Source organism: Triturus cristatus, chromosome 3_1, assembly GCF_964204655.1.
Source record: "Triturus cristatus chromosome 3_1, aTriCri1.1, whole genome shotgun sequence".
NCBI lineage: Eukaryota > Metazoa > Chordata > Amphibia > Caudata > Salamandridae > Triturus > Triturus cristatus.
Genome location: NC_140583.1, coordinates 657,969,924 through 657,997,004, shown reverse-complemented (window position 1 = coordinate 657,997,004; position 27,081 = coordinate 657,969,924). Strand labels below are relative to the sequence as shown.

At 43.1% G+C, this 27,081-nt stretch overlaps 1 protein-coding gene across 1 annotated transcript in view; it reads left to right on the top strand.

Moving 5' to 3' along the window:
* RASGRF1 (Ras protein specific guanine nucleotide releasing factor 1) overlaps nucleotides 1-27,081 on the top strand; it is a 727,100-nt gene that overhangs the window by 220,686 nt on the left and 479,333 nt on the right. The window contains exon 4 of the mRNA XM_085644699.1: nucleotides 6,162-6,254. Within this exon, the coding sequence (XP_085500825.1) occupies nucleotides 6,162-6,254 (93 nt within the window). The remainder of the gene's footprint in view (nucleotides 1-6,161; nucleotides 6,255-27,081) is intronic.

Here is a 27,081-nt window from a genome sequence, read left to right as displayed (position 1 = left end):
TACTTTGCAAGCACTCACCCCCAGTCAACTGATCTGGGTTCAATCCATCATCATTCTTTAGCTCACGCCGCCACCCCAGTTCAGACATGGCCATATGCAAATCAGTCTGACCCTGTGCCTTATGGGAACAGTGCAGCCCGAACTGCCAAGCCATGTCTTCCCTGGACCTGAAACAAGCATTTGCTTGCAATGTTTAACACTCCGTCCATCATTCCCTTGCTTGGTTTTGCTTTGTGGGTGAAAGTCAAGGCACGTTGCGTTCAATGGTCAATGAGTTCTGTGTGCCATGGCCACAATGCCCTGTGTATTGATGGCCAGAATCTTGTGGCTAATGTCCAGTCCGCTCTGTGTGCAACGGCCTGTAGACTTAGTTCAGATGCCCAGTATTCTGTGTGGAGTAGCATGTGCTCTCTCGGTGTGATCACCAGTGCTGCCTGAATGGATTGGCCTGTGCCCTCAGTGTGTGACGTTCAGTGCACGCTTTGTTTGATAGGCAGTGTCAGACTCCTTTCGACAGTGGTTGTCTTAACAGCGCAGGCAGAAGGGGCTGCCACGTGGTTGGGGTTGTTACTCCTATGGTGTCATTCGGTTTATCCTACTATGGCTCTGAAAACTGGGCCAAGTACATGCACTCTTTTTATGATTGACTGTCAGGGTAGTCAGAGTGAGCAATCAAAGCTTTTTCAGGGAGGTAGTGAAGAGGGGCTGTGACTTTGAATTCAAATAGTCTTAGTAAAAATAGAAGTACTCTAATACACAGCAAAATGAAATACTACACAAAGTAATGAAGGATTCAGCTATAGGGTTCTACGACGGCATCTATGGGGCTGCAGCCTAGTATGACAATTCTCACATCATCTGCATTGGATTAGCACAGCTCCTATGCTGCCCATGATATCTACAGCATCCTATCAGAGATGAATGATTGTGGTAAGAATCAGGATCAAGAGCAGGCTCACTATTCAACTATCATGTTTGGCAGCCTATCAGTTAGTTTGTTCGGATCTTGATTAAAAGAGGGCAAAATGGCAATAAAGAATCCTACCCTAACCTTCAGCCTTGTCTTTTTGAGTACAAGATAGAGGCTGTCACTGTGTTTCATGTCAGACCTGTGTTACCTATTTGCTGGGACGTGGGTTAATGCAGAAACTGGTGGTGTGCTGTTTGTGGTCATACAATGACCAGAAACAGCCGAATCATGAGCCGAGCCCGGCCTCTTGGATCTTTCGCCTGACAATGAACAGCATGGCAGGCGTTGGCAACGGTCGTCCATCTTTGGCAGTAGTGACCTCCATGCCATTAGAGCAGAGGTCTTCAAACTTCAAACTTTTGTCGGTCGATCCCCCCCCATCTAAACCTTTTTACACGTCGAGCCCCCCCCCACCTACCGCTGCCACCACCACCTGACAAAAATGTTCTGGAAGCTGGTATTCTGCATCATTGATGGCCATTCCCTCCTGCAGAGCCCAGGTCGTATAGGGCAAATACTATTAAATAAAGTAAGAGTGTTTAGTAAACTGAAGTTTTTGTTGAGCCTGTGCTTATTCTAAAGTTCAAATGAAAAGTATCCAAGAAAAAAATTAGCACAAAAAATTACATTGGTGCTTTATTTTTCACATAAAACACAACATTTAGGATAGATTAGCAAAAACACTCCCAAAACACAGGTGTGGGAGTGCATGTTTTTCTCCACAGAGACAGTCAATGTGTGGATGGATTCTTGCTTCTGCCATCCTTAGGTTGTGCTCCACTTCCAGTCTTGAGCAGTACCTGTAAACGGGAGCGCTCACAAAATTGTGTAATATATTTTTTGCAGTTTTATATAGCGCGAACATGACCCAAAGGTATTGGAGCGCTTTACAGGAGCATCTTTTACATTACACAAGCACACATTCATTTTTTGTAAGCACAGGGAGATTAAGTGATTTGCCAAGAATCACAGGATGTTGAGCAGACATCAAGAATTGAACCTCGTTTCCCAGCTCTACAGTCATCAGCTCTGGCTGTTGTGCCACGTCCTTGCCACTAAACAAGATATCAGAAAAAGAAGTATCTTTGATTCTGGAATAAAATCTGTTGGCATCTCATTCTAGGTAGTGTGCAACACCCACTTTGACGTGGAGCCAGTGTGGGTGTGACTGTGGTTTGCTACAGTGATGCTGCAACAGGTGCCAGGTGCCACCTCCTCAGCACATGTTGCAGCAGAAGGCCACGCTTCCGGTTTTAGACATCGCATGGATTGAGGAGAGCTCCAGTGGGCAGTCTACCCTGTGAGCTGTCCCATTTCAATCTCTGCCCTCTCTGAAAGTTTCAACAGCATCTAGGGCCGTGGGGTCTGATTGCATTGCTGAACACTGATAATCCCTAGTCCCCCTTTGTCACTCACCTCCACGCAGACATGGCTGAAGAGCATGGGTACATGAGGCAGGACACAACAGTGAGATATGGTATGGACACGGATTTTATCATCATGTGAGAATTGACAGTATCTGAATCAGTGGCTGCAGCCATGTCAAAGGCCTTAAAAAACATACAGGACCTCCTGTCTGACCAGTTTCGAGTTGCAAAGGGTCGCAGTTCGGACACACCCCGTGGATGCAGGAGGGTCCCCAAAGTGTGGATCAGAGATAAGAGAAATGCAGAACAAAGACATACTCTTTTGACAAGTTGCAGTTGTGAAGACCAGAGGGATGAGGTAGATGCTGAGCCCAGTGGGGTATTTTGACAAGATAAGGGTCCCGCCAAAAAAGGGGCATCTGACTAAGACCTGGGGGATACAAATGCCTTCACATCAGGTGTGCAATGTCCAAAGTGCTCAAAGGGCTTCAGACCCCTCCCCCTGTCCCCCCCCTTCATGTGTGTCAACCCGGGGTAAGACAGCTTCCTGGGCGCACACACAGTTTTTGGAGCTGCCAGCCGTACCCCAGAACTTCACAGGTCTTTAAAAGACCATTTACGCGTTAACGAGGCATTGTTGTTTTTTCACTCCTTCTTAGAGCCCCTGCATCTCCACTCTTCCTATTGCTGGAAGAATTAGTTCCCCCCCCCGAAATTGTTGCGCCTCTGGCCTTTAAAGACCTGTGACTCCAGACACTCTCAGCCGAGCCCCCAGCAGCTGGAGCTGCAGCAGCCCGGGCTGAGATACACGACTCGCGCCTGGAAGCAACAATAGAAGGTAAAGTGGTGAAGTGCGCGCCCCCCCTGAAGGGGTTCTGCGCCCTCCCAGGGGGGAACGCCCCACAGTTTGAAGACCTATGCATTAGAGGGTCCTCTGCTACAGCTGTGTTGTCAGGATTGCAGAACATTGAGGCAACAGCAGAACAGGTCTCTCTAGTTATACTGCAGTGGTGCCGGATTACACGCTGTCACTTATAGCGTGTCAATGCTCCATGCAGTTCGCCACATGGACCTCGCAGGGAGGCTGCATGACCCCTGACAGCTCAAGCTGACAATGGTTGCATTGACAGCACAAGTCGGCTCTTCTTGATAGTACGCACCCAAGAACACAGCTGGGTTTCTCCTTCTGGGCATTCTCTCTGCCTGTAGGGCCAGGCACTCTCCTTCCCTGTCCAGCCCAGCATGTGGGCTTCTAGTCTCTAGGCAGACCCGCAGCTTCTCCGTTAATTTGTGCTGGCTTCAGGCGATGTCCCCTGAGCTCTGTGAGACTGAATGTCAGACAGATGCCAGCCCTGGATTCACAGCATGATCTTCAAGTACTCTGTGGAGCACTCCCTTCCTTGGTCAAGAACTTGAAAATGGAACAAGGTAAGATGGCTTTCAAATTTATATTCACTTTCCAGACAGGTGATGTTGATCCACTGTCTAAAGCCCTTGCTCTGGGTTATGGTGGCTCTCTTTCAAATTTAACTTTCTGGCTGAAGTGCAGACTCAACCTTTGGGAAAGTATATGGCACTCACAGCCGGTAGTGTCGGCTCCAAGAAGGAGGATCCAAAACACAGGCACAGTGAAGTGTGAAGACCGTGTTGCACCTTCCTAGAGTTGAAATCAGGGTAAGGCAACAGGGCAGTCCCCGCCTAGACACTTTCTCATCTGGAACATTGGAGTCTGCTGATTCACTCCCTACCATCAATCAAATGGCAGTGCTCAGGAAGGAGTAATCAGCATGTTGACCTGTCTCCATCCAACCACACCTCACTGTCTAAGGCTCCTCGCTCCAGTCCAGGGATGCTTTCAGCACACATCCACTGTCTGGGGAAGCTATATTCCGTCTTCCATTTTGAGCCATGTCAAAGCAGGGGCTATCAAAAATAGATCCTGCTGGCCCCAGCAATCATACTCTCACCACAACATGGAGTCTTCCTACCATCCATTCATTAAATACATGCACTTGACACATGCACAGGATTTCAGCGCATGTGTCTGGGTGTTACATTTAGCCAAATTTTACACAAGTGGGCTGGTGGGCACTTCGCTTCTCCTGAACCAGAGAAAAGGCCTCTTCACTATCATCAACCTACAGAAATTCGTATGCTGCCAGCAATGCTTCATGTCATCAACCCAGGACATGGACAGTAGACCTTTCTCAGTATGGAGTGCATGATTGGTGTGCCCCTCCAGGTCACGTAGCAGGTTCTGGACCTTGAAATCACCATGGACAGGCTGAGGCCTCAGCGGAAACCTATTTCAGTATATCAGAAAGCTGTGGCTGCAGCTCCATATGGGGCTCGGCTATGGTGATGTGGTAGACTGAAACAGCTCCAAGTAGAAGAAAACAACTTCCTTTGATGCCTGTTGATTTTAGGACAAGGAAACCCATTGTATTTGGAATTGGGCATGCCTACTATAGCATCCCAGACGTCCTTGAAGCCTACACTATACGAGATGTTAATGCATTGAAATACCTGAGCACCAGTGTATTTAAAATCAATCCAAGAAATGGTTGAAAACTCAGGTGGGGAGTGATAGAAACTGTCTTTATCATGTTACTAATCCTTTAACACAGTTATAGCTAGATCATTGCTGAAAGGATTCAACCCAAATGCTCCAGGCTCAATTAAATTTGTCAAGAAGCGGTATTGGTCTTATATCAAAGGAGATCTTGAAACCAATACACAAGAAGAAAGCCAAGCAGCAAGATATCTCACCCAAAAGTTGATTCCCAGATTTGAGAAGTATTTAGATGGGTTATATACAGACCTGAAACGTACCCTACGTTTAAGATTTGGATTGGGGACTTTCCCTACTAAGGTGTATCTAGCCCTGTATGGAGGAAATCCAAAGGTGAGCATTTAGTGTGACTTCCTGGTAGTTGGCAAAGCCACTGTGACACACTTTATGTTGTTTTGCACTAATTTTACCCATGAACATAGATGGTGGTTCCTCCCATGATTTAGGCTAACGGGTACCTGGCTAGCAGAGGAAGCCATGGTACTCTGTTTTAAGGAGGATGACACCTCAATCGTTATCTCAGTTTCTGCCTATTTATGGTAAGTGTGGCTAAAAAGTAGATATCGGGTGGTATCACACCCTACAGGGGAATAGGGCCAATCGTCTCATTTGCTTGCTGAGTATGCTTGTGCATTAATATTTGTTAGCACTCTAATCATATAGTAATAGCACATGGTAGTCTTCAAAATTGGATGTAATTTGTGATCGTTTTATGCCCTCTGTAGTATCCTTAGATGATTGTCGGAATGTGTTTTAAACAATGTCCAGAGTTGGGATTTTATGGATATTGCAATCTTGGTGTACTGTACAAAACGTGTTTTTATATTGCAAGGCTTTATGCTGACGGCAATAAATAAATGTTTGAACAGCATGTCAGCTGAGCCAACAGAATGAAGTCAGGATGCCAGTTTCAGGTGCAGTCTTGTCACTCAAGGCAGGGGTACATCTCCAGTTATCATGCCTGGGGCACTCCTGTCCCAAAAGGCAGTGTGCTCTGAGTGTGATGGTCTGTTTGTGATGCCATGGACCTGTGTGTAGTTGTCATTACACTTCTGGTTCATTGTTCTGTGCTGTCTTGGTGGTCTGTGTGTGATGGTCAGCGCGTTCTGTGTGAAATAGCCAGTGAGCAGTGTGTAATGGCTAGTGCATTCTATGTATGGTGAACAGAGCTCTCTGTGTGTTTTGTGTATGATACTGTGTTTTGTGTGAGATAGTGTAAGACCCCGGCTCACGCTCTCCCTCTTTTTTACAGATTGCCTCTTTACTGAAGGACAACGAGCGCATACAGTCCACCCAGACCCTCTCACCCAGTGATGACGACAGCGATATCAAGAAAATCAAGAAGGTACCAGCATGTTCAATCCCAAACGTATTACCGGGGAGCCCAGGAATCATCACACACACTCCCTTATCTCCTCATGCACATGTGTATTTCACACTCATGAAAGTCCATTGCTAGTGCATATGCCCCATGTGTCTGCTAAATGTTATTGGACATGCTTATTATATAAGCATATATAGTGTTATATGTCAAATGTTTTCTCTCGTATACAGTGTGCTTTTATAGGATCATTGGACTCAAAAACTACACCTGCTCACGTACATCAAACCTGTACACATATTACACACCCTCACATATGTTTGACACCTGTACAAAACTGTTGCACGTGTATTTCCCTCCTACTTGCAAATAGTATATCACATATGCGCATGATCCTTGCTCAAGTACACATCTGCCTACCATCATCACCTGTGACCACATAACTCACAAGCACATATAATGAATGATGTAGAATTGAACCCTCTCTGTCCTCCAACTTCCAAAAGCTATGCGAGATCCAGAGCTGAAAACTCATCAGCTTGGTTAATCCACTCTCTCTTTCTCTCACTTGCTATCTCTCTCGCTCTCTCTCTCTTTCTTTGTTCCTTTCTCTTGCTTTTTCTTTCTCTCTCTCAAAATATATTTCTCCATATCGCTCTTTCTCACTCCCTTTAGCTCCATTGTCATCTCTTGTTACAACTCTTGAGGAGAGAGTTTGTCCCATGTTTTGGAATCCTGCGCCCTCTGCAGTCTGGATACATTGGCAGTGTATCATCCTAGAAGGGTTAACTTGCTCTCACAAGGAGAAATCTCCTTCTGAATAGGCAGAAATCTGTCAGGAGGCTACCATGGTGGACAGAGAACTATCCAGGGCCTAGCAGAGGGACAGAGAACTGTCAGCAGCATGGCAGGCATTGCAGAGAATTGTCCAGACCATAGAAGTCTGGGTACTGTACTATACAGGGTCTGATTGGGTGGATAAGTGCTGCCCATTAAAACAACCAAATGTGAGGGGTGGAAAGATTGCGAGTCTAAGCCACTGATAGTTGTTTAAGGTCACACTTTAGTCCATTGTGTTTTCCCCACTTCACCACTCCACAAGGTGAGGAACCATATGCAAATTAGTCTTGGTCTTGCTTCAGTAGGAACCACTCTAAATGAGTATACAATCAACCTGAGACCAGTTTCAGACTTGACAGGTTTCAGTCTTGTTGGGCTTCATCAATGAGGTGCACCTTTAACCCTGTGGCACAGCAATCATGGGACAAAAATCTGGATATACTTTTTTTTTCTTTTTTTCCAAGCTGTCCAGGGCCTGGCACAGCTGCCCAGGGCCTAGCAGAGTTGTAAAGGGTGCGGGTGGGCACGGTGCCACCGAGTACCATCAGTGTTAGAAGATAGACAGGGAACACAAGAAGTAGAACATGTATTTTCCTTGGTGGAGAAAGACACTTGGGTTAAGAATCATAGCACAAAGCACGGTGGCACCATAGGTTGTTAAATAGGGTCAGTTGGCAATGGTCTGGGTTCAGCCAACCACTTGCATCAGAAATGAGCATAGACCTGCATAAGTGCTGTTTGGTAACATCATAGATGAGGATTCTAGGAGGCAACCCCCAAGAGAAGTAGTAGTGACAAGCAAAAGCACGATGGGGTGAATCAACAGTCTCAATCAGGGATCCTGCAAAGCACATGAAACTAGACAAAAGTGCTTATGTTGCAGGAAGAAATGGTAGATAAACACCGCCTGGCTTTTGTGCTCCCATATAGGGTTACAGTTGTAACCCTAAAGTGACAAATAGCATCTCCTTTGGAAAGAGCATCTGCCTCCTGTGGAGACTGAATGAACCCGGACACAGCCAGATTCACCCCAGATTCACGACCATATGATCCCTTCATAGTATCAGATTGAACACCCCGTGGGGCAGAATGCATTTGTCTCAACTAGACTGGCTTGTCTCAACTCAAGAAGGAAGTCCAACTTCTTATCAGGCAGGCCCCACTGTGTTCGTCCCATGGAAAGGCATGCAGGATAATCCCTTTTTTGGCCATTCCCTCTTTTGCTGTTGGTGATGTTCCACTAATAATTCACAGGTTAGAAAGGGGTAATGGATGGGTTAAAGACAGTGGGATTTTGAAGATGACTGTCTCAATCAAATAATTCTTCCTAAGCACGCTTTGCTGCAGAAAGCATGTGGCTGTCTTTAAATTTCCACAGAACAATTTGAGATATATTTGCATTGTAATGACTATGTTTAGACTATATGGAAGTCTGCATTAAATGTATAAAACCAGTGTCTGATTTCCTTTTTACAGTCGAGTTGTAACCACTTCTCACCTGTAATAAGACAATTATAAGACTACTCTACTGTAATCAGGTATTAGAATTGCCAGAGCCAGCAGGGGGCGTGAAAGGCGCATCATCCCTGAGCAGACTAAGTATCCTCTGCCATTGAAACCGTCAAAGGGATGGGAAGCTTATCAGGTACCTTTCTTTTGAACATTAGCCACCTGAAAACTTGGCCTTAGGGAGACCTTTATAATGCAATTCCTGTTTATTGCAAAGGGGGTTTCTTTTCAGGGATGCGAGCAGGCAGCCGCCTGCTTGTTACCAAGCATCCTAACTGATAATAGGGCCCTCATTTATAGGATTTTGGCACTGGGAAGCAAAACAAGGCGCCAAAGTGAAAGGGCAGGAATGCAGTGTATTCATGCAATATGGTGCATTCCTGCCCTTTCCCCCTGCGTTGGCTCCGTTTCCGCAGCCAAGCGCCAACATAGCCACCTTTGCACTAAGGTGCAAGGGTGCCTTCGATGCATGCAGGATTGTTTTTGTGAGGCGTTTTCCTCTTTGTATGTTGCTGCAAAATTCAGCACACATAGAAAGTGGAAAACCCAAGGAGAAAAAATACATATTTCTCCTTGTTACGCCTCACCTCGGGAGGCGTACAGATTTGGCGATCCATGAGGTTGTATAACACACGAAACACAGGGGGTCTAACAGCCAAATTTGAGAGGCTACACTGTCGATACTGAGTCAACAAGATCTCAAAATATCTTTATCGCACACACATAACGTATTAATAAAGATAAAGAAGGAAAAAGGCTAACACTACATGCATAGAGAAGACAGGTACATCATAGATTATTCGTAAAATGGCTGATTAATCCACAACAGATTGTAAAGGGTTTCCATCAAATTAGACTCAATGATCAGTCCTATCATTTGGCCAAACCCATGTGCAAATGAGGCTGGTCCCCTGATCAGTGGGACACTCAGCTCCGCACCTTATTGTTGTATCAGGATTTGGTCCACCAAATACACAAACCGTCCATGATGACTGATCTTTTGATGATAAAGTAAGAAGAAATAGTGCAACAAACAAAAAAGTGATTTAAAATAGGATGGAATGTCCTCCTTCTAAATACTTTATTCCACGGATTGGACATGCCTCCTAATTAAAAAATAGAACAGTGCAAAAGAAGACAGTGACAATTATCTGTCTACATAAGGGTCAACATGTTTCTGCCTAACGGGTATTTAATCCCTTGGCATTCGTCAGGGCCTCTGCTCGTATAATAGTTGCACTCCTAATAGTGAAATATAGAATTCACCACCATCACCAAAAACAAATTATAATAAAACTGGTTTGAAACGGTACAACCTGTAACAACCATGGACATTAACCCCCCGATTCACAATGATTACTGTGAATTCTGTGAAGGAAAACGTTATATCATTAGTACTGTATTCGATGCATCAGTCTCATGTGCATAGTGTGTCACCAAACCAACCGATAATGTGTGTCAGAAAATTAATTTTTATGCTTACCCTTTGTGGTAGGGCAATAGACCTCACCTCACCTGGACACTGCTCAGGTACTAAGAGGCCCCGCACTACAAAGATGTAGGGAAAACAAAAGAATGTGGCAAAGTACTATAAAGAATTTTTTTTGCTTTATACCCTGCCTATGATCATTCCTATAACCAAATGCCCTGTATCTAGAGGCAAAACATGTGAGGTAGATAAACACCCCAAACTCAGTGTACTAAGCCTCAAAATGACCCAGAAACTCGACTAAGACACCAAACTTTAAGGAAGATTAAAACTCCCTTGTATGCTCATTCAGGAATTTTACAACATACTGATCTACAAAACCTGTGATTTGCTAAAGTTTACAACATAGTATAGCTAAAAATATTCTAAAAATATTCTGTGGTAGCTGCTCACCTTTCCGTCGATACCTCAAGCTCCCATCTGAGACTTGGGGGAGGCACCGATCTGTAGGAGATGCTAGTATAAATAGTCTAGTGAGGGTTTGTTAGTGAAGTATCCCTCCACCTTTAGGATGTATACTAGATAGTGGCGATCTTTTCATGTGTCCCTTCAATTGGTATATATTAATGGCAAGGACACTATTATCAGACATTTATTGTGAAGTAAGCCTTATTGGTCTTTATTTTCAAAAGAAAAGAAAACTAAGGGCTCTACTTTACGCTCGAAATCTCGCGAGATCTCGCGAGAGGAAGTGCTCAGAACTACCATATGATGTCATATCGGCCATCTTTGTAGTTCCTAACACTATGATCTGGTAATCATTAAACAGTCATTATTCCTCACGTGCATATGATGTTATAATGCCCCCAGTGTTGTGAGTCACTGCCTATTTTTCTCAATAATAAGCCTGCTTGAGCTTATTTTCTTAGGAACAAGAGCGCACTACTGCGCTCGAAATCACGCGGGAAGATGCGCTCAGAACTACCCGATGACAACATATCGGCCATCTTTGTAGTTCTGAAGGCTCCAACCTGTATATCATAGAATCACGATTGACCATGTGTTGTTTTTGAAAAAGTACCAGTCATTGGGCAATGACAGCTGCCCAATGATGTCATTTCGGACATCTTTGTAGTGCAATGACTGCAACCTATTGGTCCGTGATATTCCAATGTTGTTTTTGGGAACACAAATGCTCTAGGTAGTAAGCCAAGAGTGGCCTCAGAGTGTATTCAATGGGCATAACTATGCAGATGCTCCAAAATCTTAAAATGTGGGAACCATCCTAATGGTTGTGCATAGCTATATGTCACCCTCCAGTGTATGTCAGAAAACTCCCATAATCAAACCTATTTGTGATATTATGAGAAGAGTGTGAGCAAAGTAATTCAGGCATGAATCAATATGTACAACATGTTTATATAGACCCACCCTATTACAGTCAGTATATCCCAGTTATTACTCACTAGTGCCAAGGCTACAGGGAGGTCCAAGGAATATCATCATTTAATCCTTCTGTATCTGTCCGAAGTTTATAAATCCATTTTTGCTCTTTTCTAAAAAGGTAACCCGACACATCACTTATGTGACTGGGTATATATGGCTTCTCCAGGACAGTCCATTGGAAATCCGTTTCTAGATGTGCATGCTCCAGGAAATGTCTCGTAAGTTTAGTGTTGTTTTTCTTGCAACGAAAAGAACTCTTGTGTTCCAACATCCTGGTGCGAACTTTGCGGGTCGTCATACCCACATATCGTGTGGACCAAGGACATGTAAGCATATAAATCAGATTGGTACTATTGCAATTACTATAGTTACTCTGCAACCAAGGTCTTGTGGTGCCTATATCTATCTCCTTCGTATGTTTGGTCTGAGGGCAGACTGAGCAAATGCCGCAAGGGTGATGCCCGACAGCTGGTGGAAGGTTCCACAGTGTTCCACCAAGTTTCCTAGGGAGCTCTTTTGGGCGTGTGTCTTTTGACAATCTTCTGGATGGCATTGCTTCTAGTATTGAAGGTGTTCACGAAAGTGAGTCTAGTCAGAGGTGGTTTAGGGATTGGAGCTTCCAGGAGGGCCTCCCTATTGTTGTTAACCGCTCTCTTTTTTGATCTTTTTATGAGTGAATTAGGATAGTGTCTGTCCCGTAATTGTCCACAAAGATTCCTAGCATGCACCTCAAAGTCCTCTCTATTGGAGCAGTTCCTGTGAACCCGTAGGAACTGGCCATATGGTAGATTCTGGCGCAGGGACTTCGGGTGGTAGCTCTCGTAAAGGAGAAGTGAGTTCCGCGCCATAGGTTTCTTGTACAGTTCACTCTGCAATCCTGCAGTAGTGACATAGATCGACAGATCTAGGAATGCAATTCTTTCCTTATTTGTTTCCATGGTGAATTTAAGAAACTGGTTTCTACTGTTTAGCCATTGGTGGAATTAATTAACGGAATCCACCGTGCCTCTCCACACCACCAACACGTCGTCAATATAACGCTTCCACCACCTAATAGAGGTGTGGAAGGGGTTGGTGGGTTTCAGTACGTGTTGTTGTTCGAACTGGTGCACGTATAAATTCGCCAGACTCGGCGCGAAAATGCTGCCCATACTCGTACCCGAGATCTGGAGAAACAGCTTGTCCTCATACTTGAAGAAATTCATTTTCATGGCTATAGTTGCCAAAGCCATTTTAAATGGTACAGGGGTGATAGTTTCACATATACTATCCCTCAGGATGGATGTTACGACTTCCAAAGTCTCATCCTGAGGGATAGAAGTATACAGTGATTCTACATCGAAAGAGACCAGGAGGTCTCTTTCAATATCATAATCAATTTCTGGAAGGACACGCAAGACATCTTTAGTGTCCTGCACATATGTAGGCATTTTCTGTACAATTTGGCCGCAGAAAATGATCGACAAAAGTTGACAATGGCTCCAGGAGAGACCCTATTCCTGAAATAATAGGCCTACCAGGCGGTGGCCTCTGTGGTTTGTGTACCTTTGGTAAAAGGTAGAAATAATGAGTGGTTGGGTGTTTAGCAACCAAATAAGTCGCCTCACTTTGAGTGATCCACCCCTCAGATAAAGCTTCTTCAACCATATCCTGTATCTGTTTAGTCACCTCTTCTGTAGGATCTGTAGACAAGGGAGAGTATGCCTGTCTATTGTTTAGTTGTCTATAGCACTCAGTCTGGTAATCCGTGGTATTTAAAATAACTATAGAGCCGCCCTTATCTGCAGGCTTTATAGTTATTAAATGATCCTCTGAAAGTGATTTCAGTGTCATTTGTTCTGATTTGGTAAGGTTGTTAAATGACCTGACTGGTGTGCTCCACAGTGAAGCAATATCACCCGCAACAGCTTGCTCAAAGGCTAAGACCTGTGGAGGAACCGTGTGAATAGGTGGCTGGAATTTAGATTTTGGTCTAAGACCGGTGTTTGTGTCGCAATCAGCATTAATCTGATCCTTGAAGAGATAGTGTAATCTAAGTTTCCTGAAAAACTGACTCAATTCGCATTGGAAAGTGAATGGGTCCCCATGATTCGTCATGACGAAACCCAAACCTTTATTCAGTACTTGTTCTTCAAGTGGAGTTAGTATCTTGTTAGATAAGTTGACTACGAGGGATTGTTCGATAAGCCTGCTTTCTGGTTCTTGGCAGTCTGGCTCCGTGTACCTGCATGTGGGCCTGTCTGGTCTTCCCATTGTACAACTGTGTTTTGTGCTGCTCGCCTTTTGCCTCTTGGTCGGCGTGGGCCAAACCCTAAAAAATGTTGAGAATTGTAGGCATTTGGAAACCCTTGGAAATTCGGCGGAGGTGGAGGTACAGGGTAAGGCTGTTGGTTCGGTGGAAAACCCCAAGGGGTGGGTGGCCACCATTGCTGGTATGGATCAATATGTTGATTGCCATATGAGTAGGGTCTGTTCCCCCTACCTCTCCCACGTTGTGGAAAGCTAGGAGCGCCCGTGTTGGTGTTGTCTGGATCACTACTGTCAGACCCTGAACTAGAGAAGTTAGACCCATAACGTTTGTAGTGCGGGGCCTCTTAGTACCTGAGCAGTGTCCAGGTGAGGTGAGGTCTATTGCCCTACCACAAAGGGTAAGCATAAAAATTAATTTTCTGACACACATTATTGGTTGGTTTGGTGACACACTATGCACATGAGACTGATGCATCGAATACAGTACTAATGATATAACGTTTTCCTTCACAGAATTCACAGTAATCATTGTGAATCGGAGGGTTAATGTCCATGGTTGTTACAGGTTGTACCGTTTCAAACCAGTTTTATTATAATTTGTTTTTGGTGATGGTGGTGAATTCTATATTTCACTATTAGGAGTGCAACTATTATACGAGCAGAGGCCCTGACGAATGCCAAGGGATTAAATACCCGTTAGGCAGAAACATGTTGGCCCTTATGTAGACAGATAATTGTCACTGTCTTCTTTTGCACTGTTCTATTTTTTAATTAGGAGGCGTGTCCAGTCCGTAGAATAAAGTATTTAGAAGGAGGACATTCCATCCTATTTTAAATCACTTTTTTGTTTGTTGCACTATTTCTTCTTACTTTACCATCAAAAGATCAGTCATCATGGACGGTTTGTGTATTTGGTCGACAGTGTAGCCTCTCAAATTTGGCTGTTAGACCCCCTGTGTTTCGTGTGTTATACATTCAGTTGGTGCTGGGGATAAAATCAGGTGTGGGTCTTTAAAATATATACCCCTTGGACCCTATTTTAAATGGTTTTGTTTAATCTGCTTCCATGAGGTTTACATGATTTTGTTAATCTGGGGCAGCATGAAAATCCATGGGTGTTGCGTCGGAAAACCCACCGCAATGCCCATGGAACACCTACCGGGCGCAGAGTAAGTGACGCAACGATTTGCGCTGCGTTGACTTACTGAAGATTTATGAGGCCACTTAAAGCCACGCAGGGTGGCTTTACCTGGCTTCCTATATCGTATTGAGAGCCCTCCGTCACGCATGTACCACTTTACATGGCGCAAAAGTGATGCATGGCTCGTATAAATAAGCCCCCAGGTTTTTTTAACTTACATAAAAAGTAATTAAAAGAGGTATTCTTAACAAATTGCAAACCACTTTTTGCCATGTTTGTATTCCAAGTACAGGTTCCACATTTATTCTGCATATCTACAATCAGAAGATCTCTTTACTCAGAATAAGCAGGAGACTCAACAGTTTATGCATTTTGGGGAATGGTGATGATGTGGCACCTATTGCAAGAAATAAAACACACCCTGACTTATGTAAAAGTATATTTCAAGCATCCTCAGAGGGATGTGACCTTATGAGGGACCTTTACAAGGTCAGGGAACTCCAATGATTTGCAGTATCCTTGCTGTATACACTGGGGATACTTTATCCCAAGCTGGAAGGACATTTTGCAGGAATTTTCGTTCTGTACACAGGGGTGAAAGAAAGTAATGTTTGCTAAGCATCAATTGTCCTTCTCCCTGTATGTAGGCACTGTTAGCCTCCGCAACGCAAGATTAAAAACATTTTTAATGAGACGCCTAGCTCCAGTCAAGATGTTTGCAATCCAAGGAGGATCTGCGGCAGACAGAGCTGCCATGGAAGGATGAGGGAGAGAGCAGCTGGTGTCCTCGAACTGTCGCTATTCTTTCTCTGTCTCATTTTGCAGAGTGAAATACGAAAACAACGAAAAAAACAGAATGGACCGGGTGCCAAAAGTCCCAATTTATTTCTGGACTGGAATCCGTATTCTCTAAACTCAAACCGCCTAACAAATATTCTTATGAGAGATTAGTTTTCATAAGCAGATGCTTAGTATCATGATTCCGATTCACGTGTTACACAAATGTTTCTAGGCATTCAAAAAATAAGAAAAGAAAAATTCCAAAAAAAGTTGACCATTAGATCCCAAGCATTATATATTTGAAAGAAATTGTCCATGATCACCTTACACTATTTGGGCCCGACTGACAAAAAAGAGCGAGGTTTGCATCCTCACATGAGTGTTTGATTTGTTCCTTTGGGGGATTCACAGAAGTCCCAGAATTACAAGTGAATATGCAATTGCTACCAAGTGCAGACATTTCTGCATGTGCAATTGTATAAAGTGTACAATTTAACATAGGGGGTATGCCATTGTATGTGAGCAATGGCATTTTACTGCACTGGGAAGCTCTTCCCCTATGTTAACCAACATGGGGTTGATTCCTCCAGAAGGGTGGCATCTAGGTTTATGAGCACCGAGGAAGTGGTTATGCTCCACATACTCTTGAAGTTGTTTTATCAATAACCCCTCCAGGATTTTACTGAGTAAAGGGAGGTTGGAACTGGAACTGCACCATTAATTGGCTAGGATTTTAAGGGTTGCAAGATATTATTTTCAAAAGCAAGGGGGTGACAATGTAATGTTTCAGAGGGCCAGTAACTATACCAGGAATTAGGGTGGCATTGATTGGGCGTTGATCAAAGTAACTGAATCTGCCATGAGAGGCAGCGATCATTGCTTAAGGCATGCAGCTAAGCAATGGTCCATAGCAGCTTTGAATGCTTTTGTTTTGATGACCAGGTTAGGAACCTCTGCAGATTCCATCATAATGAAGGAGGGGAAGGAGGACTTTAGCATAGTAGATGAGATGGGGTAAAGTTGCATTTCCTGAGTGCTGAACATGGATTCGGAGAATCTTGTGATTTTGGACTCAAAGAACTCGATGAGGTTGTCTCACTTGCTTTGGGACATGGAGTGATCACTTTTTAGGGCATCCAGGTTGGCCATTTCCTGGTAGCTATTGACGATTCGTTTGTCTGATTGGTTAGTTGGACTGTTTATGCGTTTCACAAGGTTTGCGTATTTGTCTCTCGGGGTGGCTTTGTGATAGCCTCTCCTGTGTGTCATATTACTTCGGCATGGAGTAATATTGCGCAAGAGGAAAAGGATTTAGGAATGCACGGTCGTCTTTAGTGAATATCTTGCACATGTAGATTAAGTCATTTGCGTGTAGAATGTGGAAGAAAACTCCATCTTTAGTTTTCAGTTGAGTTCGAAAATGTATAAATAAGAATGTGAATTAAAATTGCAGAATAAAAGAGTAAGGAAGCTCATCAATACCTGTGGTGGAGTGCAGCTCCCCAAGGCAAGACAGAGCAGACATTTGTACCTCAATACACAGGCTTCTGGAATCGGTCACATATTTGTAAAGTTTCATTACAGCACAAGCAGGCACAGAGGGGAGTTCACTGGAGCATTCCACCTTCAGGAAACAAACATCATTACACAGTTTCTACTGAACAAGATCCTCGTCTTGGGTGCCATGGGTGCCACTCGTTTCCACTCAGAGATAGACACTTCCGGTTTACAGAGTTAACATGGCAGAAAAGCATGTTAGTGAATGGTTACTGTAGTCAAGCAATTACATAGTAAAGCTTGGCTACGCTGAAATTAAGTTGGAACAACATATGTAGCTGGCTTTTTGAATGGAGTCATTTGTATGAACATTATAGGGTAAAACATCAATCCATTTCCCACCTATGTGAAGTAATACACTAGAAATGAGAATACAAGCCCAAAACTATAACTTTGTTATACGGATGTGCAAACAACTATCTATATGTGCCCCCTCTATGTTAGTTTGCCCCGTCCAAGTGGAACCTCTGCTCAGAGGGAATGCATTTCTGGTACCTTTTGTGGTGGACCACGGCTCATGTTAGTCCTGTATCTTCACTGGAAAATCTCAGGACTTCTGACATTTTTTAATCTAAATATACTTGCAAATAATATCTTCATTAGCTCATGATCTACTGATCATTACTTCCAACATGGTGTTCTACCTATCTTCCCTAATATCCATCATGGACCCAGCTTAGTACCTACAGATTCAAATGACTTTTAAAATTTAACTGCTTTCAGCCAATCAGCTCTCAAGCTTGGACTTTAAAATCAATGGTAGATATGTAGTGATGATTTTTTTATTATGTAAAATACTGTTCAAAGCAGTTAGGTATCTCTTCAGTGTTGCTGCACCTGGCTGCATGCTGGCTTAGCACAGGTTCCAATCTGCACTTTTTGCGTTGAGTACTCCCATTCAAGTTATATGGATGGTAAAATGGGAAACAATATTTTTGACCCCTCTTGTAACTTACCCTTTCAATAACTTTTATGACCTTTGCAAAACTGGTCAGAGTGGGGTACAATGTTTTGGGATTCTTTGGTTTGAGTCAGTTGTGATGAACTGCAAATCATATAACAAACTAGTCTAGCAAAAAATGACAGCAGCTCAGGCCACAGTCCTTATTTTATAAGAAATACCACATTGGACTGCAGCCGTCTGTCATCTTTAATATATATATGTGGCGCCCCTGGCTAGAGTGATGCGGAGATATGGTTTTATTCCAGTATCGTATGCTGATGACACCCAGCTCCTCTTCCCTTTCAAGACTCTCTCCGCTGAAGTAAAAAGTTCCTTTTCTACTGGCATGAAGGCAGTGGCACACTGGATGTCTTCCAACTTTCTCCAGTGTAATGTCAGTAAAACGGAAGTAATGTTGTTTGGTGAGGCGAAAATGCTATGGACTCCTGACTGGTGGCCACTCGATCTAGGAATAGTTCCCGAACCTAAACAGGTTGTGAAAAATCTTGGGATCCGTTTGGATCAAGATCTGCTTTTCAAACAACATGTTCATTATACCTCAGGAATCTGTTTCCATACCATCAGTTTGTTACGGAAAGTTTTTCCCCTCTTACCGGATTCCTTTAGGAGAACCTTGGTTCAGACCCTGGTTTTAAGTAGGATCGATTACTGTAATGGCCTGTTGCTCTCTGCCAATGAAGGTGTGCTGGCTAAGCTCCAGGTCATTCAGAACACGGCAGCTCGTCTTGTTCTTAATGTTCCCCCAAGAACTGCTTCTAAACCCCTCCTGGATCAATTACACTGGCTTTCGATCCGTCAGAGAATAAAATTCAAGATATGTTGCCTGATCCACAAATGTATAAATGGACAAGGACCTGTTTATCTTCAAAACAAATTTGTTCCTTACACTCCACTTCGATCATTAAGATCTAGCAACAATCTCCTCTTGGTGATCCCACGTGCAAAAAAAGCCAGACACGGGAACAAAGCATTATCAATTACAGGCCCCACATTGTGGAATAAACTCCCTTTATCATTGAGACAGTGTAAAGAACACTTTACCTACAGGAAACTCCTAAAAACTGTGCTGTTTAGGAATGAGATATAGCTCCTCTTTCCTCTTATTCTTGCCTTACCGGTTCCTGAAAAGCGCAGAGATACTCCATTGGAGTCGATTCTAGCGCTATATAAACCAACAAATAAATAAAATAAATAAATAAAATAAATAAATAAATAGTTCTTATTTGCCACAGGTTCAAGAAACATGGACCTGGCTTCTAACTGTTTTTACTACCCTTGTCCAGCAATTGTGGACTGCAGCTAGATCGGGGGGGGGGGGGGGGGCATTTCCACTGAAGATCTGTAATTATGACTTGTCAAAGTATAGCATTCCAAACCCATAAATTAAATCAAAAAGCCTTTACATTGAGGAGGGTTTAAGGTGGCTTGCCTAGCTGCAGAGCTGTGTTATTCTGCCCAAAAGACCTAAGGACCAATTATTACTGTTTCCCTGTGCAGCGAACTGTTGAGAATCATGCTCGTGTTCCACTCGTAGAGAAAGTGAGCACTACAAGGGAAGGAATGGTGTCAGGAGAGTTAGGCATGCACATTCTGGAGAATACCCACGAATTGGTAAATTGGTGGACATTGACACAAAGCTTCCACTTTGTCTCCATGTATGCCTTTGGTGAACATAGCAGTACTTGTATGTATGTATCTTTAGATGCAGTGGCCGCTGCGGAGGCTGTGAGTCCAAACCTGCCAAGGCATCCACTACTAGCGGGTATACTCGCCGTGGAGCGGCGCCTGCTTGGCTTTTAGTAAATGTGCTCACATTTGTGTGACCGAGACCCTGGCAGACAGGGAGAGCTTCTTCCACCCTTGACGACATAAATCAAATGCAGCTAGCTATAACCCTTAGCAGACAATTTCCAATAAACAATGGGAATGGTTGATATTAATAAAAGTTGGGTTGTACTTTTTCAGGACTAACTATCCTTCTCAACAGCTTTAATAAAGTGATTAAGGTATACTGGTAGATGTGTACTACACAAGTATTTTGGGAGTATATATGAGTATCTTCAATAGCGTTTTAAATATTCTTTCATTGATCATATATTTGGCAGAGTAAGAAAATGTAGCAGCTTGATCATATCAAAGATATAGTTTTTAAATCGATGGGCCGCCTCAGGACTCATCCGGATAGGTCACTGGGGACGTGCAGGTTTGCACATGGAAGACCTGGTCACACGTTTTGTCTGGTTGACTGGGGCGTGCTTACATATTGGCTCCTTTGATCCCTCTGGTTTCTGGTTCTATGTACAATTTAATCAGAAACATCTGTGAGTCATTTCTTTGAAGTGTATGTGCACCTTTATTAGCCTTTGAAGAGAGCTTCTCCCTATTGTTTGTCTTGCTGCTTTAGTCACACGCTTCCATCAATAGGCTGTGTAGTTGTTATTCCAGAGCCGTACTCGTTTGCAGTTCATTCTTTCCTGGGCTTGCTGTCTGTAATGCCTTCTTTTGCCATTTTAGTTTTTCTTTACTCTCTGTGTGCAGCAAGCACACCATCCTGGAGTGCGAATTAGCTGTGATCCCTGCTGAGAGGCAAGATTTCTTGAAACAAGTCTTTTTTGGAAGAGTGTTTTTACCACAGCTTCCTCCGCTTTCAGCTTTAGTTCAACAGAAGCTACTACAAAAACATTTACTGCAATGATTTGTTTTCCCTCGATGCCATCCTATACGTTGTGGTTTAGCTCTGTCTTTAATATTCAACCTGAAATTTAGAGCAGTATCAAGTGTGCACCTTGCTTAATCTATCTAAATATAATGTAGCATTCATTGCAGTACAGCAGTTACACACAGGGGGGCAGATTGCGCCACTTTTGCGACACTTTTAACATGGGAAATGTGACGCAAAAGTGGCGCAAGAGGCTTGTAAATATGCCCCGGGGGGTCCTCAACACTGGTGCGCTTGTCCTTCTGGAAGCCTTCATACAGGGTGCTGTCTTCCCTTGCAGGCTGCCACTGCAGAACCCACCTACAACTCGGGTGGTTGTTTGCTGGCAGTAGCATGTGTTCAGGACTGACTGGAAAAGCGTGAAAATCGACTCTCATATTGATGTTTACTGTTAGTAAAGTTTCTTAAATAGGTCCTGGATAGACAAGGCTTCTATCAGTTTGCGCATTGCTAAATACTTAATAAAATGCCAATCAATGTTCAATATGCTGATTGATTGTGATTGCATGACTTTCAAAATCAAAGGCAACAATAGTTCATGTAGGAAATATATATTTTTAAGAAAACCATTGCTTGACCGTTCCATTTCCTTTCCTTTTGCGTCTCTTTTTTCTTTTTCTGTTTTCTATTTTTTTTCCTTTTCCCCACACAAAGATGTCAGCACTTTGTCTGCAGTTTATAAAATACCCATCCTCCTAGTACTGGTAATATTATCATGATGTGTTTTTGCCTGTGATTTCCATGTGTTCTTTTTACTGTCTCCTTCCTCTTTGAACTGGTTCTGTTTCTTTATTCCTATGGGAACAGGACATGAAGAACATTTGTCTGCTCCACAGCTATTGTCAGACCCACGCAAATGCCGGAGCATTTGGTGTGTCTGAGCTTGTTTTTGGATGCCTAGAAATGCCGAAGCAGTGGTTCGGCTGCATTAGTGGAATCAATGAATGTCTGTGATTAGTTAACGTAAACCCAGTATGGTTTATCTTTGCAAAACAAAACATGTATCGCCATGTTATCCACACTTCTTGTCTGCTGCCATGGACGGGTACCCTTTCCATCTCTCCTTGATTGAGTTAGTGTAGTTTCTTTAAAGCCAGCTTACGTTTTTTATTATTTCCAAAATATGTTCTTGAACTTTAATCAGCCCTTCAGACAGCCACTCTCCATTTGGAATATCTTCCAATCGCCTCATCCCGAGCCATGAAAATCCCGAATCAGTTGCAAACTCGATTATAAATTTTACGTAATTTAATGCATATCCAAAATTGTTCCCCTTCACATTTCACCAAGAAATAGTGTAGGTTGATAAGAGGTAAAATCAGCATTTTCATTGTAAAACTTCAGTCTCCTTCATTCGGAGCAGGAAAACTCAGACTCTCGGGTAGGAAAACCGCAAATTCTGAGTCACTCAGAATGATTTATTAGGTGTAGATCCGGAGTTTCGAGGTTGGAATAACGAGTGGCCACACAGTATTGTTACCAAAAAACTCAAGGAACAAAATGCCAACAAGGAATTATAGATTTTCTATACCTAAGTCCACATCTGTGCATCATAAAGATATATATAATATATATATATATATATATATATTCACTGAAAAAACCATAGGTTTCACACATGTTATAGTTAGCTGGACATTTTACTGATAAAAAACCAATGAAATTCCCCCGTTATAGTTAGTGCAGGCAACTATAACTCACGCGACCGCAATCCTCTGCTGATGCTAATACTGTATTTAGACACTTATTTGCCCATGTCTTCTTCCATTAAATTTTAGCTATACATATATTACAAATATTTTTTTTTCATAAAGACACATATGTCATCAGCAGAGGATTGCGGTCGCGTGAGTTATAGTTGCCTGCACTAACTATAACGGGGGAATTTCATTGGTTTTTTATCAGTAAAATGTCCAGCTAACTATAACATGTGTGAAACCTATGGTTTTTTCAGTGAATTTGCAAGGTTTTTTAAATGCTAATTCCTAACTATAACGTGTGTGAAACCTATGGTTTTTTCAGTGAATTTGTACGGTTTTTTAAATGCTAAGTTACTTTACGCCATTCGTGGCGTGCGCGCCCACTTAACGCAGTTCGTTCCGTGCGCGCGCAGTGAGCACGCGGTGCGCTTTGCGCACCGCGCGCCCACTTTACGCAGTTAGTGCCGTGCACGAACGGTGGGCACGCGGTGCGCTACGCGCACCGCGTGCCCACGTTACGCTGGATGGGCCATGTACGCACGATGCGCTTCGCGCACCGTGCGCACATGGAGGACATATTATGCGCTTCGTTGTGAAAGGTAATGTTTGCTTTTTTACTTGATCTGATATCTGATCGGGCACCATTTGCACACAGGGTGTGGAGAGTGTGGATATTTTTTTTTTTACCGTACGCGTACGGTAAGCGTAATCGGCGATTTTTAAAAAAAAATTAAAATTGAATTTTTTGCCTTGGGGGTTCTTAGGGGACACCTTCATCATGGCTAGGTGGTTCGGAGCAGTCTAAACAGCCCCTTTACATGTTTTTTCCCTTTGTTTTTTACCTTCCCCCTCAAAGTGCGAGATAGAAAATGGCGGCCGCCGCTTCCTGGTTTCGACCGATTCGAATGTTTACTAAGATGTAACAGCCAATCAGAATCGCGCTCGCGCACGTCACCGTACGCGTACGGTAAGCTTACCGTAAGCGCACCGTAAGCGCACCGTAAGCTGTCACAGATATATATATTGATTTAAAGGCTATTTTCTCAGGATCTACTGAACAGATTTACACCAAACCTACAAAAGGCACTTCCTTGACCTGTAGACTACCTCTCTGCCAAATTTCAAGTAACTCTCTTCAGCCGTTCGGTCTGTAGCTGTGTCTAAAGGTCCTATGGAAAAATGCATGGGAAAAACGCGTTTTGGGACCCCCCTTTTTTCTCAGCCCCCGCTTGACGAATCCCCCCGAGACTTTCAGGGTAGGAGCGGAGCGTAGCGCCCCATTAGTTTTGAAAATTTCGCGAGGATTCGTCGACCGGCGCCAAAGTTATTCCAAATAGAATGTTGCGGATTTCCTATGGAAACGTGGTCCTAACTATAAATATCTACTGGCGACCGCCAGTAGATAATATATATATATATATATATAGATATAGATATATTCGTTACCAACTTTTGTTGATCCAAAAGAATACCAGGACACGCAGGAGTGTAATCAGCAAGATTTAATGGGCAAGGTCACGCCACATCAACGCGTTTCGCTTTACAGCTTTATCACGTCTAGTTGGTATAGTTGGCCCGGAGTGCATCGCCAAAGCTGTTGGGCAACTTGGAGCATTATCTTTACACGCGGCAGGCCCTTGCCGCGGGGGGTGCACCACCGCAAGAGAAGTGCAGGTCGATCGCTGGGAAATTGTGCCCAGTGTTACCGAAGGGACCAGCACCGGAAATAAAGACTCAGCAGAATTTGAGGCCCATCCAGGGTTGGCATCTGTGACTGTGTGTGACAAAACGGCACCCATCCAAGGGTTTTATTAAAGCGCTACACTACATTTACCAGAATGCCTGGGAAGACTGCTGATAATGAACCTATCAGGAGGCAGCAATCTAAATAAAGGTGTGGCGCAAGACGCCGTGTTACACGCATTAACGGCCTTTGAGAAAGATGTTTATCGAAACGCGTCAGGCCGCATCTCATTGACTGGAGAGTCTAGTTGGTATAGTTGGCCCCGGAGTGCATCGCCAAAGCTGTTGGGCAACTTGGAGCATTATATATATATATATATATATATATTATCTACTGGCGGTCGCCAGTAGATAGTTATAGTTAGGACCGAGTTTCCATAGGAAATCTGAAAATTCTATTTTGAATAACTTTGGCGCCGGTTGACGAATCCTCGCGAAATTTTCAAAACTAATGGGGTGCTCCGTTCAGCTCCTACCCTGAAAGTCTCGGGGTGATTCGTCAAGCGGGGGCCGAGAAAAAAGGGGGGTTCCAAAACGCGTTTTCCCCATGCATTTTTCCATAGGACCTTTAGTCGAAGGTACAGCCCGAACGGCTGAACAGAATTACTTGAAATTTGGCAGAGAGGTAGTCCTCAGGTCAGGGAAGTGCCAATCTGTTCAGTAGTTCCTGAGAAAATAGCATTTAAAAGCATATAAATATCTATAAGCGCATAACTATAACATGTGTGAAACCTATGGTTTTTTAAGTGAATATATATACATATATATATATTCACTGAAAAAAACATGGGTTTCACACATGTTATAGTTAGCTGGACATTTCACTCGTACAAAACCATTGAAATTCCCCCGTTATAGTTAGTTCAGCTAACTATAACTCGCGCGCCCGCAATCCACTGCTGAGGACGTCACATATTACATCACTCATGACGTGGTCAGTGACATCACTCATGACATCACTGATGACATCTCAAATGACATCACTGATGACATCATCCATTGAGTATGTGTTTCTGAACAATTTTAATATGTTTAATATATATAGGGAAAGGCCTGTTGAAGAATAAGTGGGTGTACAAGTGTGTAAATGGATGATTTTCTGTGGTGCGTAACTGACTCTATAAGTGAGTCATTAAATGTATCTTACTGCAGACTAGTGACTAAACTGTGTAAATGTTTGTATGTGTATGTATGTTGGTGTATAAGTGGCTGCATGGTTTTGTGAATACCTATATAAGTGTCTATATGAGTTATTGATTGCTTGTCTCAGTATCTGTATGGGTTCCTGAGTGTTTGTGTGGGTAGGGTGTGTGTGACTCTATGCATAGATGTGTGAGTGGGTGATTCTATGGGTGCATGGTTTTAAGAGTGCATCTGTGATGGACTGTGTGGTTGAGTGAGTGTATGTATGGGTGTGTTAGGGATTGAATGTATATCTCAGTGGTACATTTGTGACTAACTACATATGTGAAAGGCAGTATATATGCGTGTAAGAGTATATAAGTGGGTAGATGTGAGAGTGTGTGATTGTGAGAGTGACTGTATGGATGAGTGTGTGCTTGTATCAATGATTCTAAAAGAGCATAAGAATGTGATACTATTTTTATGAGTAAGTGAACTTGAGTGTGTATAACCGCATAGGTGAGTAAATGGGAGTGTGATTATTTGCATGACTGACTAGGTGTGAGAGTACCTCTATGGATGATTGGTAGTGTATGAGTGTCTATATAGGTGTATAAATGCATATGATAGTTTTGTATGGAGTGACTGTAAGTATGAGTGACTGTACAGGTGAATGAGTGGAGGTGTATGTAGACCTAAGAGTTAATAAGTGGGTATGTAGTTATTGGTATTGCAGTGATGTTATGAGTGATGTCACTGACCATGTCATGAGTGATGTAATATGTGACGTCATCAGCAGTGGATTGCGGGCGCGCGAGTTATAGTTAGCTGAACTAATTATAACGGGGGAATTTCAATGGTTTTGTACGAGTGAAATGTCTAGCTAACTATAACATGTGTGAAACCTATGGCTTTTTCAGTGAATTTGCAAGGTTTTTTAAATGCTAATTCCTAACTATAACGTGTGTGAAACCTATGGTTTTTTCAGTGAATTTGCAAGGTTTTTTAAATGCTAATTTCTAACTATAACGTGTGTGAAACCTATGGTTTTTTCAGTGAATATATATATATATGTATATATATATATATTTATATAAGGTAGCTAAACCAAAGATATACGCAGCACTGACAGAGAAGGCAGACCACTTCAGTACTTTAACGGATTACTTCATTAAAATAAGCAGTCACATATGTGAGAAATATTCGTAATAAAATTGTAAATGTGTAACGCTAAAAAATGCTGGTCTTGCGCAAAACCATTATTATTGTTGGAACAAACATCTGTGAAAATAACAAACTAAATCATAGACAATGATTTAATTGTTTTTATTTGAGGCTTATGTTTTATTTTGTGTGAAATCCTATGCACATAAATTGCCCGTACAGTCTGTTTACCATTATTATGTTGCACGCTGCGTCGTGCATGACGCTGCAACTATATCATGCCCTGAACTTTGAACCTGGTCATGTGACCAAGATAGGGTGACTAACCGTCCGTAAATTTCACGGACCGTCCGTAATTTGGACCTCACGTCCGTTGTCCGTGAGGATCCCTTTTACGGACGCCTTTTGTCCGTAATTTTGGCCATCACAGGGAGCAGCGCTGCTCCCCTGTGAGAGGCCTCAACCCCACCCCAATGGGGCCGCCTCG